Source organism: Triturus cristatus, chromosome 5_2, assembly GCF_964204655.1.
Source record: "Triturus cristatus chromosome 5_2, aTriCri1.1, whole genome shotgun sequence".
Taxonomy (NCBI): Eukaryota; Metazoa; Chordata; class Amphibia; order Caudata; family Salamandridae; genus Triturus; species Triturus cristatus.
In genome coordinates this window covers 7,680,971-7,703,487 of record NC_140588.1, presented here as the reverse complement: position 1 = coordinate 7,703,487, position 22,517 = coordinate 7,680,971, and the positions used below count along the sequence as shown (strand labels likewise).

At 42.0% G+C, this 22,517-nt stretch overlaps 1 protein-coding gene and 1 long non-coding RNA gene across 2 annotated transcripts in view; one reads left to right on the top strand and one right to left on the bottom strand.

Moving 5' to 3' along the window:
• The window catches only part of LOC146822582 (uncharacterized), a 71,915-nt gene extending 67,006 nt beyond the window's left edge, over positions 1-4,909 (top strand). The window contains exon 4 of the long non-coding RNA XR_014962058.1: positions 3,384-4,909. This is a non-coding gene — a long non-coding RNA (uncharacterized LOC146822582). The remainder of the gene's footprint in view (positions 1-3,383) is intronic.
• Positions 1-22,517, bottom strand: part of DNAH5 (dynein axonemal heavy chain 5) — a 5,853,083-nt gene that overhangs the window by 4,318,602 nt on the left and 1,511,964 nt on the right. Inside the window, exon 15 of the mRNA XM_085606747.1 lies at positions 12,276-12,482. Within this exon, the coding sequence (XP_085462873.1) occupies positions 12,276-12,482 (207 nt within the window). The remainder of the gene's footprint in view (positions 1-12,275; positions 12,483-22,517) is intronic.

Genomic DNA, 22,517 nt, shown 5'->3' with positions numbered 1-22,517 from the left:
TCGAAAAAGAAACAGCAAAGTTGGGAACTTCCTTTAATAAGAATCGTTTTTTCGCCAAATGTACCCTCTTTGCAACATTAATCAATTTTGTAATGTATATTTGTCGGTGTGTTTATGCAGTTCTGGGCTGAAAGTTAATAGCTCACTATTCTATATTAGGACTTTAAGTTATAAATTGCAAGTCACCAACGGATGTCTCTTTTGAAAGCATTAATCTGCAGATCTGTTTCCATCCTATGCACTCTGTAATCGACTTCGTACATGTTCTTTGCAGCAGGCATATTAACCCTCTGCACTAACTTCACCGAGGTCACAACCTCAACTATACAAAACACGGATCTCTTTCCAGGATGGTAATTCATCACACAAGTTTCCTACACATTTCTGTGAGGCCTGGTAATTGCCGGCGGAAAGAAACGCTGCAGCAGGTGCTTCGAAAGCTTTTAGTGCTGGCTGCGCCGTGTGCGACAATGTTTTTTTGCCCATAAGCCAAAGGAGTGAAAGTGTAGGAGTCCCATGTCACCCATACTGGTAGGCAGTAGTTTAAGAGTGCTTGGTGTGGAGAAGCACAAACGCAGAGTCGAAAAAGAAACAGCAAAGTTGGGAGCTTCCTTTAATAATAAGAATCGTTTTTTTCGCCAAATGTACCCTCTTTGCAACATTAATCAATTTTGTAATGTATATTTGTCGGTGTGTTTATGCAGTTCTGGGCTGAAAGTTAATAGTTCACTATTCTATATTAGGACTTTAAGTTATAAATTGCAAGTCACCAACGGATGTCTCTTTTGAAAGCATTAATCTGCTGATCTGTTTCCATCTGCGGTATGAAGGCTCCGGACCTGCGATGTTAAACCCGCGTTGCGATGGCAGCGCGTGAATCTGAATTCGTTGTAATGGGTGTTTCCCCCATGAAGCGGTGGTAGCGCAGCGCGCCTGCTTGCGATACGCTTTTTGACGTCCTCATCTGAGGCGCCAAGGCGAGCCAGGCCTAGGCTTTTGTAATAATGAATCTACCCACACACGGTTGCTAAAAATATAAATAAAAGAAAATCGCAGCCCCTCCGTCACAATATCACACAATTCAAGCGGGCAAAACTGCTTATTTTACCTGAATGCTTATTGCAAGCCTCGTGGCGGCCATGGACTACTGCTTGCAGAGGCTGAGTGACGTTTCACTCCCCCAGCCAATCACTGGCTAGAGCCCAGTCATGGGCTGCTAGCCAATCAGATGCCGCCAAAGGCTCTCTGCAAGCTTCAGATTGGCTGTGAGCCCCAGAGTGCCCACAGCCTGTTGTTTTAACGTGATTAAAACGTGATTAATGTCTACATGTCCTTCGGACATAAATAGACAATAAATCTTCTTGCCTGTCAATATAAACAACATGGTTCGGGCGTGGGGCGATATGATTCCCCCACCCCTGCCTCTGTGGGAAAAGTATGAGAAAATAGTTCTCTCTCAAACATGGTTCGTGATATCACAGCCGAAGGCTTTTTCACATGGTAAAATCACCTTAGAACACACCACAATTCCTAAAATGAGTATGGTACCATCAACAAATTATTTATAATGTAACTAAAGTCTTAAAACCTTCTATTAACTGCAATGCTTTTTAATGAGGTGCTATCATGTATATTGGTCCCAAGATGGCTGCCAACACTTCTTGGATGAAGTACTGACAGCCAATCAGATCTCACGATGAGATGTGTGGTTAGGCTCCGCCCAGATATGTATATGATTTTACTTTTGATTTTCTCAGGAACTACTGAACAGATTGACACCATATATGCAAAAGGCACATGCCTGACCTGAGGACTACCTCTTTGCCAAATTTCAAGTAATTCTGTTCAGCCGTTCGGGCTGTACCTTGGACTAAAGGTCCCTATGGAAAATTGCATGGGGAAAACGCGTTTTGGGACCCTCCTTTTTTCTCAGCTGCCCCCTTGACGAATCCCCCCGAGACTTTCAGGGTTGGAGCGGAGCGCCCCACCTATTTTGAAAATTTCGCGAGGATTCGTCAACCGGCGCCAAAGTTATTCAAAATAGAATGTTGCGGATTTCCTATGGAAACATGGTCCTAACTATAACTATCTACTGGCGACCGCCAGTAGATTGATTATATATATATATGGTCACGTGATTTATGATGCAATAGGTAAAAGCAATGGCGGATGCAATACTCTGTGTGTGTTCAAGGGCACTCAGTGCTCGAAACGCGTCGCAGAGGGAGAGTCAAATGAAATAAAAATCTTCCTGCCTGAGCCGTGAGGGTCCGTTTCTCCTTTGTTTTGCATTGGGAAAGCTGTGAAAGCAGAAGCTACGTGAAGGTGTGGAGAGTGTACTATATATATATATATATATATATATATATATATATATATATATATATATATATATATATATATATATATATATCCCATTGTGCCAGGTGACTGTGGCGCTTCCCGTCGTCAGTGGTGTGATTCCACGGCTAGACCAAGCCGTATCAGTCTCTCCATGACTGTTACACCCGTAACATCAAAGAATTGCAGTCACGAGTGGGGTGCAATTTGAAATATTTTGCAATGGTTTTGAAATCCGACAAATAACCCGACGCGTTTCAGTCCCTCCAGACCTTGCTCGCAGGCTGTTTGCTAAAGCCTTTCTCAATGTTTTTATCTTTCCACATTGATTCTCTCATTTCCGTTTTTTTCTTTTTCCTGCTTTGGGAACTGTAGTTCACAGTTTGTTGTTCTCTAAAAGGTGTACCAAGTGCTCAGTGCTTCATGTGCAATTGATTGTAAAGTGATAAATGTGCTCAGCTCAAACTGCAATTTTGATTTTATTCTCACCGGAACCTTGAAAAAAGCAAACTGAAGGAATGATTCAAAGTGTTAGCTCCTCTTTTTCCACATGCAATTCACTATTTATTTTTCTTGCAATTGATTCTTTGTGTGCATATTTACATTCTTTTACCTCTTCCGTGGTACATTTTGGTAAATGTGGTTTGCGTTATCGCGCTTTGCTTTTATCAGTATTTTATTTGTTGTAACTTATTTTTATGAATATATAGTGAAGCCTTCCAGTTTGCAATCTCATTTACTCTTTTTTCCATTTTCTTTGAAGACCAATTTCTCACCTTCAACAATATTTTTGAGTTGCACGATTTTTTCATTTCCTCGTATTGTTTAATCAATTTCTATTCTATTTGAATTTAACCAAAATACATGATATTGGATTACCAATGCTAAGTTGTTATATTTGATGTGTTTCTGTTACTCTTTCTATCTTTTCCCTTTTTTCCTTTTTCTATTGAAGGTGCACATAACATTTCTCATCTTAATTCAATCCTTTTGGTGTTTAAAGTATATAACAACATATTACAGCATGCCTCCTTTTGTCGTAGATTTTTGTCTCTATATCCACCTCTTTGGAACACCCAAGAACTCAGAACAGCGAAACGAGACAGTAAACAGTTGGAGAGGAGATGGCGCATGGAAGGACACCTCCAACCGGGCAGCCTTCAAGACCTCCCTCAACCTCTAACACCGCCTGCTGAGGGCAACAAAGAAGACAGCCCTAGCTGCACACATCGAAACCATCACTAACAATATCAAGGAACTTTTCAACATCGTTAAGGAATTCTCCAAACCGTCTGCCAGCACAAGCAACATCACACCCTCACGGGAGGTGTGCGACACCTCACCTACTTCTTCCAGGACAAGATCTCAAACATATACAGAAACTTGGAGCCCCAACCCACACCTACAGGCTTCCTCAACAAATACGCCACCACCGTAACCAACACAAACCACACACTGACCACCTGGAACATCCTCTCCACCCAGGACACCACCTCCACCATGAAATCGATCCACTCTGGAGCTCCCGCAGACCCATGTCAACATCACATCTTCAGCCTTGGGAGCCAAAAGATCGGCCCGGAACTCACCACCCTCCTCAACACCTATCAGCACCACAACATTTCTTGACACCTGAACACTACTTAAAAAAACCTCCGTCGACCCCAGCGAACACAGAAACTACCCCCCCATCTCCCTGCTCCCATTCCCAGCGTAGGTACTGGAAAAGATCATCAAAAATCAACTCGTGACACACCTGGAGCAGAACCAGCTACTTGATGCCTCCCAATCCAGCTTCCACAGCAATCACAGCACCAAAACTGACCTGATTGCAGCCGACGACAACACACAAACTCTCCTTGACCGAGGAGAAACAGCAGCTTTGATCCTCCTTGACCTCTCAGCAGCCTACCATATCCCACCACACACTGATCAAAAGACTCCACCACATCAGCATCCATGTGGATGCGCTCAGATGGATCACCTCTTTCCTCATCGGAAGAACCCAGAGGATCTACCTCCTGCTTTTCTCCTCTGAACCCAAGGAGCTCACCTGCAGTGTCCCCCAGGCCTCATCCCTCAGCCCCACACTCTTCTACGCATATATGACCCAGCTGGCCAACATCATTAGATCCCACAGTTTCAACATAATTTGCTATTCAGATGACACCCAACTCATCCTCTCACTCACCGATGACCCCACCATCACCGTTAAAGGGTTGTCGCTAAAATGGGATGTCTGATCTACCCCTTGTCCTGAAGAAGACCCATATTGACATCCTACAGTTAGGCTTGTGATAGGGTCGAAAAGTCGAAGGCTAATTGTCCATACTTCAATTGGTCTCCAAGCTAATAAATCAATTGCAATTTAACTACAAAGCTTGAGACATATGACAGTACATAATGAAATTGGACCTTTCTTCCCCCTTTCCCTAAAAATGTGCTACTTGTAAATATATGTACAGTATTTCGTGACTTGATTGTATAAAACACTGAACCTGTCACTTTCACTTTATTCACTTTGTCACTTTGAGTCACCTCTTACACTTGTGTCATTTAAACATTTGAATTTTACTGACAGCCGTACGATTATTTGATAAAAGCCTTTGATATGCTTAGTAAAAAACTTGTGTTTCCTTGCATATTTTGTGTTTCTCTTGAATTTTTCATTTTGTGCTATAAACAAATTTTGCATAATTGCAAAGAAATTTATTTAGATTAACAAAGGAATTGTGTGACCCGACAGAACCAATTGTTATTTACATAACTCTTGCCCAGGTTCTGAGGGATACTAGGTTACCCCTTGCTTTTTTTCACTTTGATCAATATTTCTGGCTGGTTGCCTTTTTCTTTATACCAAACAAATTCTTTTATTTTATTTTATTGTTTATGGACTCCTTTAAGGTTATACAATGCATACATTTCAAATTCTCCTAATTGTTTGCATTGCAATATGAATCCAGGCTTGTTAGGACATATGCTTTACGAATGCAATGTTATCTCTAAGTATTGGAAGGAAGTTTGAGATGTTATCACAAAATTCTTTACAATTTCAGATAATATTTCAAATGATATGCTGATTTATAAGTCTCTTTCACTGCCTACAAATTTTTCTGGTTTAAATAACAAACTTTAAGACTTACTAATATCTGCTGCTTTAAAATGAATTAGGACTCATAGGTAAAATGCTTCTTTACTATCAATTCATGCATGGTGGTCATGGATAATTTTTACTAGAAGAGGAGCCAATTTGTCTGGTGTAGTCCATAACTCATAAACTTATCACTCATTTTGGAAACTGATCGATGAATATATTGTTTTTTAATTATGGATAAGTTATACTAATATATGTGTATATATATATATATTTTATAGTTATTTAAGAATTCTAAAGTTGAAGTAAGTAACTATGTTAAGATTTTCATGCAATGGCATTTCTGTTTATTCCTTTTCTTTTAAAATGTATTTTCCAATTTTAATTATATAGGTACATTTCTCACTTCAATATTAGTTTGTATTCGTTTCGTTAGTCTTTATTATCGATGTATTACATCATGAAAGACAATTACAATACATAGAAGAAATACATAATTTTTAAAAGTACATAGTTTAAAAAGAAAAACATGAGCAGAATACATAAAAAATATTTCAATACCCTAATGCCTCTTGGTTCTAATAAACCAAACCCAAGCCAAGAATTTGGCAACAGCAATAGCAACATATTCGCTAGGCTCAAATCTCAACATTTCAAGTGCTTCAGACCCTCGTCTGGTGCCCAAAATTTGACATAATGGTTTGAGCCATTTAGCTCGGGGTGCAGCGTAGGCAGGACAAACAAAAAAGATATGTCCGACAGAATCTGTACAATCAAAACAACTTTTGCAGGAGTCGCTGGTCATGCCCTTCCATTTTTTGGTGAAAGAGTTGGTCGGAAGTGTGCCTACCCTAAATTGGTGGTATAGTTTCCTGTCACAAGGTCTGGTGATGGTGTCCCAGTAAGCTTCGAGGAGTGGGATTCTTTTTTGGGCTAGGAACCTTCCTGACAAGGACTCTGCAGTAGCTGAGTTAAAATGTTTCTGCTGTACCATTGACCAATAAAGGCTCTTAAAATCTTTCTTAGAGGGAAAGGGGTTATTGGCTGGATCGGACCATAAATTACCCAACCCCATAGATTCCAGGAGTTGTTTGGTCTGTTTGAACCAGGGAATGTTGCCAGCCCCCAAGATGGATCGCACATCGAGAAAGGCCTTAGCATAAAGGTCCAACTCAGGGACTGTCCATAAACGCCTCCAGAAAGCCAATGGTTTGAACCTTGCAATATCTTCAAACGAGTGACAACCAAGGTCCAACAGGAGGGGTTTGACAGGGGTAGAACAAGGAAGCCCCGTGAGCAATCTGAGAAATTTATATTGCGCCTTAACCAGAAGAGAAAGATCTGCAAAACCCCAAAGTTCAGCGCCGTAAAGGATCGCCGAGTTGATCCTTACATTGAAGATTTTAATGGGGGGACCTATCATTCTCGACTGGGATTGCTTGTGTTCTTTAACTAGGCAACCAGAAAGCTGAGCAAATTTTAGGGATAGAACATCAATTTGCGGCCTCCAATCCAACTTGTTTTCAAAAACTACCCCTAAATAGGTCATAACATTGGTGCGTTCCAACAAGGCTTTGTCCATACAGACATAGCCCTTTATACCTCTCCCTTTATTAAAAACCATATATTTGGTTTTGGACACATTGACAGACAGATCAAAATCAAAGCAGAATTTCGTAAAGACGTTGAGTGCCACCTGTAATCCAGACAGGGTCTGGGAAAGAAGAAGGGTGTCATCGGCAAACATAAGGAGTGGTATTTTAGTACCTCCCAACGTTGGGGCGTCCGTCGATGTGTTAGAATAATACTTAACAACACTATTAATAAACAATAGAAACAAGGTAGGAGCAAGGACGCACCCCTGCCTAACACCCAGATTGACCCTGAACCGGTCAGTAACCTGGCCCTGTTTCCCCCAGCGAACTTGTGCAAAGTTGTTGTCATGGAGCCTAATGATGATATTCAGGAGATCGGGAGGAAGCCCTAGCTCAGCCAATACGCTCCAGAGTTTCGTCCTATTGACTAGGTCAAATGCTGACCGAAGGTCTACAAAGGCAGCATATAAAGTACCGCCACACAGATAGACCGTTTTCCAGACAATTAGTTGGAATTTAAATGCCTGGTCGATGGTACTGGTACACGGTCTGAAGCCAGCTTGGAGGGGAGAGATGATATCCTCCTGCTCAATCCAAGCCTGAATTCGTGCCAAGATCATTCTAGCGATAATTTTCTGGACCGAGTCAATAAGGCTGATTGGGCGGTAGTTCCCCGGGCATGAGCGATCACCTTTTTTAAAGATGGGGAGGATCTCAGCCCCCCCCCAGGAGTCAGGAATATCAGCCCCTCTGGCTACAGCGTTGGCAAGGTGTGCAATATAAGGCACCCAATTCCCTAGGTCAGATTTAAAAAGATCCGTAGGTACACAGTCCATACCAGGCGCCTTACCACTTGGAATCTTACTTAAGGCCTTTTCAACATCGACACTGTCAAAAGTCAAAGTCGAGTAGAGGGGAAGATCCCTGATTATGGCTGGAGCAAAACCCTCAACCAGTGGGGAAACCGAGAACTGGGATTCAAAATGAGTCACCCAGGCGTCCGGAGGGACATGATTGGTCGGAACCTGACTGTTCTGGGAGTTACCCCATTTGACAATATGCCAGAAGAGGGTTAGATTCCGGTGCTTGCTGGCAGCCAAAAGATTATTCCAGTGATCGTTGTCCCACTCTTGTTTGGCCTTGGCTTTAGCCTTATTGTAGATTTTCCTAGCCAGTCTGGTATTAGCTGGATCATTGATAGCAATAGCAGATTTTAAATTGCTAAAAGATTCACGGCACTCTTTGTTATACCAGGATAATGGCTTTAAAGTGGCAGATTTCTTAGCCTTACAAGGCTTGGAGAAAAGAGATTTGAGGCCAGCGAAAAGATGGTCATGAACACGTGTGGTTTTACCAACAACATCCTCGATACTCTGGAGAGACTGTAAATCAACCAGAGCACCGGATACCTTGGAGCTAATCACTGACAATAATTCGACATCGATTGCAACCTTGTCCCAGCGTACGCGCCGTCGATCATTAGTTAAAACGGCTTCCGCGGTCGCTATTTCGGTGGGTTTGGATCTATGTGCAGGGCAAATTAAAAGACTTAAGACCAACGGGTTGTGGTCACTCTCTGGACGGTCTAATACCGCCATATCACTTAGTGTGGACCAGAACTCGATTTTAACAAGGGCATAATCAATTCTGCTGTTACAACGTCGGCCATCTGAGAAAGTCATCTTTCCACCCTTATCGGAGGTGGTCCTCCCATTTGCGGCCCTAAATCCCCGCTCCATACATAATCCCATCCACTGGGTGGCAGACTCAGTCCACCTCTTGATAGGAGGGAGATCAAGAGGGGGAATATTTAAAATCGCATCCACTTCCCCAGTTAGTGGGTCAAGAGTAGAAAGCAGAGGTTCGAAACAACAATTTAGATCGCCCACAATATAGACATTGGTGTAAATATTAATGGTGTCCAGAAACCCATCTAATGATAAAAAGGTGTTAGTACCACGTCCACCAGGGAGGCCTCTGTTATAAACATTTATAATTAAAACTGCGGGATCGTTGTTATGTTGCAAAGAGATAATTAATATGTCGGGGCTGTCAATAGCTAATTCTTTGAGTGAATACCCAAGGGATTGCTTAACCCATATACAGAGCCCGCCGGACGGACGGCCCCTGGTGCCACGAATGGCCCCCTTAAAAAAGTTTACAAACCCAGAGAGATAGATCGGATCCACCGCCCAGGTTTCCTGGAAAACCAGGATGTCGTGGGTGTTTACCCAGCCTACCCATTCTTCAGAAGTTACCCTACTACTAAGGCCCGCAACATTCCACGAGACCAGGGTCAAAGGCATGGAACTAGATGGCATGGCACATAGTGCTGCGGAGACGGGACCATTAGTGACTGGGGTTGATGCAATATTAATGGGGCCCCTAGTTTCACTCTCGGGTAGACGAGAATCAATGAGAGGGGAAAATAAACTAATTGGTTGAGGAGGCGGGGTGCTGGGAAAAAAAGTAACCAAACCAACTTGACCACCCCGAGAGCCACCACTCCCCTTGTGCACTAAGTTAACTGGACCAAGGCAGCCTTCCCGCGAAATACTAGAATTTTCCTGATAAGATAACTGTCAATCAACCCCGTCTAATGAATTCAGGGGTGCATAAACATTTGACAGTGGGAGATGAAAATCCGGCCTTATCAGACGGTGGGAAGTCCTATTAACCCTTTCCCAAGCAAAAGACATGTCACGTATTGTGGCAGAGGGTTTTTGGGGGTAAAAGTATGACAAGTCCACTGTGGATATGCCAGTCCCTCTCAAAATATTGGGAAAGGAACAAATATGCCTAACAGCCCTGGGGTCACGGAAGTTAATAATCACACAATCACCCTCCACCTGTTTAACACTACTGCCCAACCAACATACCCTACGAACAGTCATTATTTCAGCCCCTAGACCGGCTGGTAAAGGTCTGTTGGTATTTAACCAATGTGAGACTTTGTTCTTCAGCTCACTATGACACTCGGACTTTGTCTGAGGGAGCCGAGGAACACCCACCATAATGACAGTGTAAGGCTGGGACTCGGGTGGAAGATTAATAGATGGAAAATTGTGGGGGGAATCAACTTCCTCTAAGTTGGGCTTACTGGTAGAGATAATGTTAGAATTGATGGCAGTGTTGGTGTGGCGATCTGCTTCTCTCGAGACCTCAATATGGGCCTGGGGACGAGGAACATCCACCACCTGGACATTGAGAACCGGGTTATTAGGTAAAGCTCCATCCAAAGATGTAATGGCCGTGGAAGCAAGCCTAGATTTGTCAGCAATGTCTAAGTTAGAAGAGGTGACATGATCAGTAGGAGACACTGCAATCTTTTCCAGTAAGGACATATTGGCTGATACCATACCCTCTAACTTCCCAAGCGACGTAGCGAGACGAGTAACTCGCTCTAATAGTGGGAGGAGTAGTGATTTAAATAACTTCTCTACAGGCTTGAGAAAGTCGGAGGTAAAAGAGTCTACATTGGGTTGAACAGAGGGAGGGTGCAGGGACTTTGAGCTATCAGATGCCAACTGGGGACTAGCAGGCGTAGTAGGGTTGGGAGCTTCGCAGGTAGTTACAGATTTATGAGGGTTAGACACTTTAGAGGTTTTAGCACGTTTCCCCTTGGGAGGGGCTCCCGTACATTTCCTTTTACTCGAAATGCACCTGGGCTTGTGGACCTGAGTCGTCGCTCCAGTAGATGGCTGGTCGAAGGTGGACTGTTGGATACAAGTGCCATCGATGGTTTGGTTGCCGCTAGTAACTGGGGTGCTAATTGACTCATGGAAGTCCACCAGCGGGCAAAAATCAACAGTGACTGGAGGTACATTTGAGGTGTTACCTGACATATTGGAAGGAGGTTGGGGCTGGCTATTGTCAGGCGAAACCGCTGTCATGATGTTGCCAAGGGATGATCTTTTAGCAGATAGTTCCAGGGACAATCTTTTTTCTGTTAATATAATCTCGTGTTCAAGAACACGAGCAGCTCTAGTAATAAAGTTGTCTAGGGTCCCTGTTACTTGACCCCCTATACTGCCCCAGGCCACCTTCCTGCCAGACCTTAAAGAGGTCATGGTTTAGGGAAAAAGCAAACAAACAAGCAAACTCAGAAGGTGGTAAACGGATAAACCTCCAATGGTTACAAGAAATTTAAATTGACTAGAAATGTCCAGAACTCATTTCATTGGTTAAGGGCAAAATATAGGCCACCAATGCTGTAAAACAGTTCACCAAACAGCAAATGCGATTATACTCACTGCGCCAGCAAAGTATATAGTTCATATATGGCGTCAAGTTTAAGGGAGGTGGCCCGCCCCGACGACGACTGACCTCGAACGGCCTCAAACGGCCCTGTCTTTGCCCAGTCTTAGCCCGGGCTGCGTCCCGCGCTGCGGGAGTAAAATGTTGTTTTAAAGCCTCAGGAGGGCTGGGGGCGGTGCAGCAGGGAGAGCGGACCGGAAGCTCGTCGTCGGTCTGGCAGGGACTTCTGGGAAATGAAGTCCCCGCACGCTCGCAGCCCCGCTGCAACCACACGCCTGATGCCGCTAAGTCTCCTCAGGACTCCTCCCAAGCGTCAATTACGGTCCTCTCCTCGGGACGGGCGAAGGGGCACCCGCGAAGCGGGTGCGCCGAGTGGTGGTAGGGCGCCAAGTAAATAACAGGTAAGCCAACGGTTGGTAATGCAGACTCCTCCGCTAAGATCCTCAACAAATCGAGCAAAATGTATTCTTTTTTGCACCTCTTTCGGTGCTCTTTTTTTGTATTGTCTGCTGCTCATATTACAAAATTCGATAAAATATTTTGAATGATAAGACTTCATCCCATTTCAGGTTTCTATCACAGGCAGATATTTGATTCAGTCTTCTGGACAGCAATCCATTAAAAACCCCAAGGAGAACCTTTCTCCCTGATTTTGTAACACCGACGCTAGTACATACTGCCCTGCCCTGCTATAATCTTTGTTACTGAAAATGTATATATATTCCATTATTCCCTCCCCTACACATTCATCCTTAATCTCTGTGGTAACTCGTTTTACCTCCCTCCCCTACGCATCTTGGGGCATTCCCTTTTACCTGTTTAGAATGATGGCATTTGTTGATAATCACCTCGGTCTGAGAAGAGCCTCAAAGATGAATAAAGCGTGTAATGACTTTATATATGTCCTCGTCTTCTTTATTATACACTGCAAGATGGTTGGCACATTTACATTACGGTTACTATACAAAATAAAGCAAAACATACAATACCTGCAGTTTGTTGTAATTATTTTTATAAGCGTCTTGTTTTTGCTGGAGGGAAGCTGCAAAAGGTGGGATGTCAAGACCCATCTGAGCAAGGCACTCCGTTTCCCGGATCAAGGTCAGTATCATGAGGTCAAAGTTTACAAATAGCTCTCCTGTCTCTGTAGATTTCACCAACAAAGACGCTTGGAGACCAGATTTCGCTATTTCGACCTGCAAGGAATTAAAACAAAATATTTAAGAGCAATCACCCAAAGTGAAATTGATAATAAATACTAGGCAATGTGAAGTAAAGGACAGTAGCCATCTTAAATGTAAATCTCACTATCTTAAAGCCATTACAGCTAATTACTAAGACTGAGGAACAGACAAGTTCCAGTTGGCTTACTTTTGATTGGGATTACATTCATTTATTTCCATTTAACCTTGAAAGAGTAAATTATTATATCCATCGGTTCCACTTCAACATCTTAGCTCAAGGAACACCAATGAAAAGCAGTACAGATTGGGTAATATGAAAATACGAGCTTCACAAACAACTAATGTTCTAAAACCTTCAAATAGACATTGTAGGTAAACAGAAGATCACAATATTCCTGCAAAAGTTGTAACTTTGCACATCTTTGGTGTGGGTTAAGGTTTGAGAACCTAAGATATACGAAATATGTACACAGCACAGATGAAACAAACACAATGGCAGCTCCAGTGTCGATGGTACCACAAAGGAAGGGACAAATCTCTTGATGTTCACTTGTTTGTGTGTGCGCGTGATGGAGCATGGTCTTTACTTTAAAACCGAATATCTGTTTCATTTTCGCATGATATAACTAAAAGTACTACTGATTAATTATTAATGATTAAAAGTTTGTCGAATGATGTCTAACCAACCTTATTAACAAGAGAATTACACGTGGGAATGCTATTGCATGGCTAAATAATAAGTGAACTAAGTTGGTGAGCAAACTGACAGAAAACGATGTTGCTTATGTAATGTTATGGTGTTTTGCGCTTATAATTAATATGCATTAATGGCTTTTGATGTCGCAAATGGCTAGGTAAATACACACACATAAGGGTATTAGCAGGGGAATAACACTGTATAATCATTTCCGTGCAGTAATTCTGTTTTATGTTTATTTTTGCTTAAGTTGCCCAATGTGGCCTACCCCAAAATGGCTGCCGTCTACAGCCTGCACTCGAGTAGATGGAAATTTACAGAGAGGCTTCACTCTGCCTGTGACCTTGCACCTCCGATGAACTGAAAAGCCATAAGCATGATGACAAGTCTGGCACTTCTGCCAAAAGCCCCTGAAAGACGAAAAAGTTGATACGAACTCAATGTGAACCCACTTTTGAAACAAATTCACCTAGTAGAGACATCCGTAAAAGTAGCGAATTAGTCATGGACGTTCAATTCTGCTATTCATTATTTGGGACAATCTATGCGTGAGAACATCCCGTAGAATATCGAAAAAGTACCAAGATGACATTATTTCCGCCATTCATCCGTTCTGAATAAAGAAATGTTACTTTATAGAATGTAAATTTTATTATAAATAATAGTAGACTAGAGAGGTCTAGCGCCACTTCTTCCCGAGCTGATGATGCGAGGTCCCTAAGCTGACGGAGAGGACGATGACTCTACATGACGACAGAAGACTCTAATACTTCCACAGAGGACCGGTTCTGACTTAGGATCTGACATTTAGACAGAATAGGTAAATATGAGAGAAATGAAATTTGCATTTAATTGGCTTTTCTTGAAAATTTTGATAAATGAACAATCTGTTTGAATTCCTGTCTCGGGTGATTATTTCTGGTCATGTTTAATGATTTATTGTGTATTCTTTGAAATGTATTTTCCTAGATCCACAAGCAACTAGCTGGTCGCATTGACACGGATAGTGTGATTTAGGGTGAATGTTGGTGTAATGGGCCCCACCAGCGTATGATGTGTGTGTGCGTGTGTGACTGTGAAATCATTCCGTCCGTGGAAGTAGAGGGGATTCGGAAGCTCTGATCTGCACCAGTTTCTTTGTAGCAGAATGATGGTTAGCTATTGTCTTGATCTGGCAAAATTGCGTGTATATAGGCTTGTTGATTATTGATTGATATTTGTACTAACACTATCTGTTGAAGTCGTGTTGAGTTCTATGTATTGTGAACGGCTTCTGGGACATAGGGAGTCGATGACAGTTCCGTAGTAGAGGGAGTGTTGCTCTCGGAAAAAGGCGGGATTGTTGACCCTGTATGCAGACAGGGAAAAACGTGTGACAATTGAAGTTGCGCGTCGCATTGTCTGGGTTCGACAAGGTAGCATCGCCGTGTGTTACCATTAGAAACGTATTTCTGTGTGAGAGGAGTGTATATGATAGCAAAGGTTATCTCTGAAACTCTGGTCTTAAGTCCCAGGGATCCGTAAGGTATTCCGTTAAAGCTTACCGCTGGAGAAGTAATAGGTATTCTCGGAGCTTGTTAGAAGGACAGGGCAGAGGTAAGCGCTGCTTTGTTAACGTGTGATATAATTCTGTAGTAGGAAAGACTGTTCGCTGTTCTCGGGAAAGACAGAATTCTGTGTGAATGTACTACATTTTCTGGTGTGCAAGTGCGTGAATGAGAAGGCATTCTGGTTAATTGCGAAACTCTTAGGAACATTCCGGAGGGAAACAGTTAATTGATGCTTGTTAGAAGGGTAAAGTAGAGGGATGTGCTACTTTATCAACGGAAGTAACGATTCTGTAGTAGGGCAGAGGTAAGCGCTGTTCTCGGGAAAGGCAGAATTCTCGTGGGAAAGGTCTTTTGCTGTTCTGTAGCTAGCGAAGCAGACAATGGAGATGTTTGTATGTTGTAACTAACAGACTCGTAGAAGTTGAAACAAAGTCTACCAAGTAGTCTTGTAAAGGAGGGGTAGACGGAAGAGACAGGAGACAGGAGACAGGAGCAGAAGCGACTGCAGCGACTGCTGACGTCAGAGAGACCGCGCTGTGATTGGACAGTGGGTTAGAACGGTGGAAGCGCAGAGATTGGTGTGCTAGTGTACGCCGCGCTAGGATTGGGAGACATACAGGGTGACGTAGACGCTCCAGGATTGGTGCGTTAGTGTGAGTTGCGCTGGGATTCGCGGACTGAGTAAGTGACGTAGACGCTCCAGGATTGGTGCGTTGGTGTGAGTCGCGCTGCAATTGGACAAAAGATCGTACAGCTGTAGTGAGAGTAAATAGCTAGCGGAAAATAAGAAAGATGTATTACCATGCTGAGGAAAAGAAGAAAAAATCCTTGCTTAGTAAGGTTAAAACCTGGTTTGACAAGGATAAAGACATAGTGACAAGGGAAGGACAGTTATTGCCCCCGATAAGAACCCCGGCATCCTTCATGGTTGCGAAGTATGGGTATCATACCTGTATTTGGTTAGATAACTGGGTAAAGTACACTAAAGACGATGGAGTGTTAGCATTCCCAGAACATGGTTCATTTAATCTGGCCATACTGAGGAACTTACGAGAGCAGATGATGAATCTAGAGCCTCGGCCTAGGCCGACGCAGTTTGAGGCATTAACGGAATGGGAAGATGAAATGCATGAACGAGAAAAGCAGAGGGGTGGGGGTAGCTACAGATACATGTTTGGGCGAAAATATGATCGCGAAACCCATCATGACAGAATGAGAAGGTGGCGAGATGCCAGTATGACTGAGGGATTATATCCTGTAAGAACGGCAGAAGAATCAGGAGGGAGAAAATGTACAGAAAAAGAACATAATGTAGAGATCAGAGGATATGGGGCAAATGAGTCTGATGATGACTTCCTAGAGGACATGCTCTACAAGAGACCACCCCCGTATAGAAGAGAACCAGAGGTAGGAACGGCAGTTACCCCAATGAGAAACACCCTACGGATTATAAAGACAGAGGCCACAGCCCCTGAGTTGAAAAGCGGATGTTCTCTGGTGAAAAACAAAATCGTGATATATTTTTCTTTATTTCAACGGTTCTTAGTACACCGGTTATTCTGGCTTTTTATTTAGCCAGCACACATGTTTACACATTTGCAATCATTCCAATTTCTTTGCCATGAAACGTGATATATTTTTCTATGGATAAATGCTGGGTATTATTTCACCAGCAGTTTATCAGAGACCAATTTGCAATGTGCAAGATATAATCGTTCTTTCATTCCCAGAAGATAGCACACACACATTCATACACCTACTTTCATTAAAAAACCTCGTTAAAATAATAGCCATCTGACTCTGATGTAGAAAAGAAAAGTTACTTTGTAAACTATTAGCTTGTGCGAGCTCGCAAGTAAATATGTAATGTCATCCATGCTGTATTTCATAAACTCGTCATAGCCTGTTTTACATAACGAAAAAATATATACATACTTCATTGGGGATGATTATCCGATCTCATGAGCTTGCATCAGAGAAAGGGGGGAACTTCTACCAAGCACTGTAGATAAGGTAAACTGTGTTTAGAAGAGTGATAGTCGAAATAATGAGGTAGTTGTTACTAGCGCCGGAGCGTGAGAGGGAGTTGATTCTGCAATGCCTTTTTTAAAGACTTAGGCTAGTCGTACTTACATTTTGGAGAATCTTTCCTCACCTCAGCTTTCTACCGTGCTGCTCCTTCTTAGTACTGAGGTGTATTTCAACCTAAGCTATTCCCGGAAGAGGCGCGTGAAACATAAAAATAAGCTAGTGCGCGACCTGCTTTCAAAATGGCCACCCGTATTTGGAATGTTTGTTGTCTACATATATACTCACTTCCTGTTAAGTCTCTGTCGCTCGTGCCAGATTCAAAAGCCGGTTTTACCCTAGTGAATATTCACATGATTTTTATAATATCCTGCGAGAATATTAATGAACAGGTGGCGAGATAACTGAGGGCAGTTTTCATTAAAAATAGCTATTAATTTTTCAACAGTTCGTTTTAAAAAAGGAACCGGGTGGTATAGTTGTCACTTGAAACGGGGAGTCGATCAATGTGCAAGGGTGAGAGATCTAAATTTTTCCTTTTCAGTATTCATAGTTACGCAACGTGATGGTATAGAAGTGGCATTCTCGAGGTCATTTTTTTAACAACACAATGTTCAAGTAAACAAATTATTATGGCTGGACTGGAGAAAGAAAGACTGACATAGAGTTATTTAGTAATTAGGATCTTCTTACAATTGGCCCCACGGGATGTCATCGTTCAATCCTTTGACATTAGTTTTAAGGCGGAACACCCATCGTTGCTCTTTTTCCAACAGGTATTTCTCATTTGATATCTGTTCAATAACAGTCCAATATATATCTTCTGGTTTATGGCCAAATTCAAGAAAATGTGATGACATTTTCGTTGTTCCTCTCTTGCATTTTATATTGCTCTTATGTTCGCCAATCCTGACTTTTACTGGTCTGGTCGTCATGCCGATGTATTCAAGCCTGCATGGACAGGAAATGAGGTATACTACATTGTTACTATTGCAGGAAGTGAATTTTCTCTGTTCCCATTTTGTTCCATTTTGGAAAATGATTTCCTTACTTTTTTTGGTAAGTGGGCATACTTTGCATTTGCCACATGGGTGGTGCCCGTGTATATTTACCATTGCAGTTGATTGTTGTGTATTTTCAAATTTGCGTGGTCTTGTGTGTACGATCATATCTCGAATGCTCTTTCCTCTTCTATGTGAGAAGACTGGCTTTGGTAGACTCAGATCTGCACTGTTCAAGATACGCCAATGTTTGTTGATGATCTTGGTAACCTGATTGGAATTGGTGAGGCTGTTCAAAATAAGGAAAATCTTGAGGTGGGTAACCCCATGGGGGATATGCTCCCTGTGGTGGTGGAAAAGGAGGTTGTCCAAAGAACTGTGGTGGATACATTTGTGGCCCTTGGAAATGTCCCCATCCTCTAGCTCTTTGTTGGTTGGGATATCTGTAGTTGTTTCTTGGTCCTTGGAATCTTGGATTTTTTCCTCTACTTGACCCCGAACTGTTAGAACCAGTATCAGATGAATCTTCATCCGTTGTATCCAGTTGATTTACCCTGTAATCTTCTTTTATGTAGGGATACATTTTCTCATGGCTGAACCGACTGGTGTCTTTTTTAAGTTTGTTATAGCTGGTCTCTATGTGCACCATCTTGAGATCACCAAGATCTTACATCAAAGCAATCCTTTTTTCAAACAAATCAACACCTGGAAGCGGTATATAGACGACATCTTGATCATTTGGGAAGGTGACGAAAGCACCGCTAAAAGTTTTATTACGTGGTTGAATCTCCAAAACGATTTTCTGAAATTCACCAGCACCATTTCTAACAAAGAATTGATATTCCTTGATCTCAATATATCGCCAAAGGATGACAGACTCATGACCACCACACATTTCAAAACCACATCTAAGAATTGTCTCCTTCTGTACAAAAGCTTTCACCCTAGACATCTGCGCGATAATCTTCCATATGGACAATTTTTGAGACTCCGACGAAATTGTACAGAAGTCAGTGATTTCAAAATTCAATCAAAAGCTCTCACCGACAAACTTGTAAAAAGGCAGTATCCAAAAAGAATCATAGAGAAGGCCTACAAAAGAGCTCGTAATAACTGCAGGGAAAGTCTTCTTAAACCCACCAATTCTAAACCTGAAGAAGAAAGAAGACCATTCTGCATTACGACATACAACACCAATTCCAATCAGGTTACCAAGATCATCAACAAACATTGGCGTATCTTGAACAGTGCAGATCTGAGTCTACCAAAGCCAGTCTTCTCACATAGAAGAGGAAAGAGCATTCGAGATATGATCGTACACACAAGACCACGCAAATTTGAAAATACACAACAATCAACTGCAATGGTAAATATACACGGGCACCACCCATGTGGCAAATGCAAAGTATGCCCACTTACCAAAAAAAGTAAGGAAATCATTTTCCAAAATGGAACAAAATGGGAACAGAGAAAATTCACTTCCTGCAATAGTAACAATGTAGTATACCTCATTTCCTGTCCATGCAGGCTTGAATACATCGGCATGACGACCAGACCAGTAAAAGTCAGGATTGGCGAACATAAGAGCAATATAAAATGCAAGAGAGGAACAACGAAAATGTCATCACATTTTCTTGAATTTGGCCATAAACCAGAAGATATATATTGGACTGTTATTGAACAGAGATCAAATGAGAAATACCTGTTGGAAAAAGAGCAACGATGGGTGTTCCGCCTTAAAACTAATGTCAAAGGATTGAACGATGACATCCCGTGGGGCCAATTGTAAGAAGATCCTAATTACTAAATAACTCTATGTCAGTCTTTCTTTCTCCAGTCCAGCCATAATAATTTGTTTACTTGAACATTGTGTTTTAAAAAAAATGACCTCGAGAATGCCACTTCTATACCATCACGTTGCGTAACTATGAATACTGAAAAGGAAAAATTTAGATCTCTCACCCTTGCACATTGATCGACTCCCCGTTTCAAGTGACAACTATACCACCCGGTTCCTTTTTTAAAACGAACTGTTGAAAAATTAATAGCTATTTTTAATGAAAACTGCCCTCAGTAATCTCGCCACCTGTTCATTAATATTCTCGCAGGATATTATAAAAATCATGTGAATATTCACTAGGGTAAAACCGGCTTTTGAATCTGGCACGAGCGACAGAGACTTAACAGGAGGTGAGTATATATGTAGACAACAAACATTCCAAATACGGGTGGCCATTTTGAAAGCAGGTCGCGCACTAGCTTATTTTTATGTTTCACGCGCCTCTTCCGGGAATAGCTTAGGTTGAAATACACCTCAGTACTAAGAAGGCGCTGAACGGAGCAGCACGGTAGAAAGCTGAGGTGAGGAAAGATTCTCCAAAATGTAAGTACGACTAGCCTAAGTCTTTAAAAAAGGCATCGCAGAATCAACTCCCTCTCACGCTCCGGCGCTAGTAACAACTACCTCATTATTTCGACTATCACTCTTCTAAACACAGTTTACCTTATCTACAGTGCTTGGTAGAAGTTCCCCCCTTTCTCCGATGCAAGCTCATGAGATCGGATAATCATCCCCAATGAAGTATGTATATATTTTTTCGTTATGTAAAACAGGCTATGACGAGTTTATGAAATACAGCATGGATGACATTACATATTTACTTGCGAGCTCGCACAAGCTAATAGTTTACAAAGTAACTTTTCTTTTCTACATCAGAGTCAGATGGCTAATATTTTAACGAGGTTTTTGAATGAAAGTAGGTGTATGAATGTGTGTGTGCTATCTTCTGGGAATGAAAGAACGAGTATATCTTGCACATTGCAAATTGGTCTCTGATAAACTGCTGGTGAAATAATACCCAGCATTTATCCATAGAAAAATATATCACGTTTCATGGCAAAGAAATTGGAATGATTGCAAATGTGTAAACACGTGTGCTGGCTAAATAAAAAGCCAGAATAACCGGTGTACTAAGAACCGTTGAAATAAAGAAAAATATATCACGATTTTCTTTTTCAGCTAGCAGAAAAATGCAGAGTATGAAGATGTGTTTATATGAACAACTCAAGGGTTGTTTTTCATTCATTTTTTTATATTTACAGATAACGAAGCAACGCTATTTCAATCAAGAAAGGTCAATGTACCTTTAAGAATTCCCCAATTTGGGAGGACTTAAAACTAATGAATAGGCATACTACCCTATCCATATATTTTGAGTGTAGTAGGGACATATATATTTTTTGGTCCTGATGAGTAAAGCAGTGGGGCCTGCTTACGAAACATGTTGACCCAGTAGGGAGTATCTAATTGGCATACACCCCCTACGCAACCCCAATTTTTAACATTCTCAGCTAGGGAATTTAATAAAGTTTGTTTTTTCCACTAGCTAGAGGATTTTTAATTTTTTGTATATTTCACTCACTAACCCTATCTCACTCACCACCACTTTACACATAGTTTTCTTCCTTCACCTAACAACAGTGCTCCCATATATTTATTGGTCGAAGCACGCCCCGCCCCGTAGAGGGACGGGAAGACCCCCATGATGAAGCATGACACTATGGGAATTCATAGTGTGTGAGGGGTATTTTAAAAAAACATCAAGTGCCTTTATCTGACATTACGTAAGGCACTGCTTTATTTATTTATTCACTATTTAAAATAATAAAATACACAAAAAATATATTTTTATATCACATTGAGTAGAACCACCTTGTTTATTTGTAGTCTGACATAGGAGGAAGGTTCTACCAGAAATCCTCTTCACTCGCTCTCTTTGTTAAATTTTGAAAGTTGCAGAGAGACAGGAAGCTCAGCTGGTTGAACAGGCAAATAACCCAGGAAATAAACCCAGGTTTGGTCCAGGAAAAGGAAACGGGAATATAGAGGAAGCAAAGAAAAAGTTCCCCTGCCACAACTGTGGAAAATTGGGGCACTGGAAATCCGAGTGTAAAAATCCACCATCTACTAACGATGATAATTTATCATTGAATTCGCAGGTGCAGAGTGAGGGGTGTGGTCAGCATCGGCAACAGCATAAGGCTGATAAGCAGCAGAATCAGGTGCCAAAACCACCCTTGCCACAGAGAAAAGGATCCCAGAAGTACAGTCAAGAATCGGGGTTCTACGATGAAGAGCAGGTAATCAAACCAAAACGCGCAAGCGCTGTATCTCAGTACTGGCTGAAAAATGAGGGAAGTGACTCTGAGGGAGACTTTTGACGGTGCCGAAGAGAGGAGGAGGAGTGCGTACTTGGCGCAACTCTAGAAATAGACCAGGCAGGACCTTTTGTAGATGGGAAAATTAATGGTGAAAGTATCACTTTTCTAGTTGATACTGGGGCCACGAGATCAACTGTCAGGTCAGCTGATATAAAGAATCTTCCTCTCTCGGACGAAGCGATCCAAGTGGTTGGTGTGTCCAACACACAGATCAAAACACTACTTACTGAACCAGTAAGGGTTAGAATAGGGAAATTTTCAGATATGCACCGATTCGTGGTGTGTGACACAAGTCCTGTGAACTTGCTAGGCAGGGATCTGCTGTGCAAAATGAAGTGCACTATTTTCTGTACTCCAGATGGTATAACCTGTCGTACTTTAGAATTTGGGACCGCGTAGGAGGCAGGGCCCTACCCCTGTCTATCCCGGTATTAGTGAACCGCGAATGGTTAATGCGGTATGTACAAGTGCTTTGTGTAAGGTTTTAGCTATGAATGCACTGTGTATACGCTATTATACATCACTACGTGGGTTCCATTTTAGAGCGGTG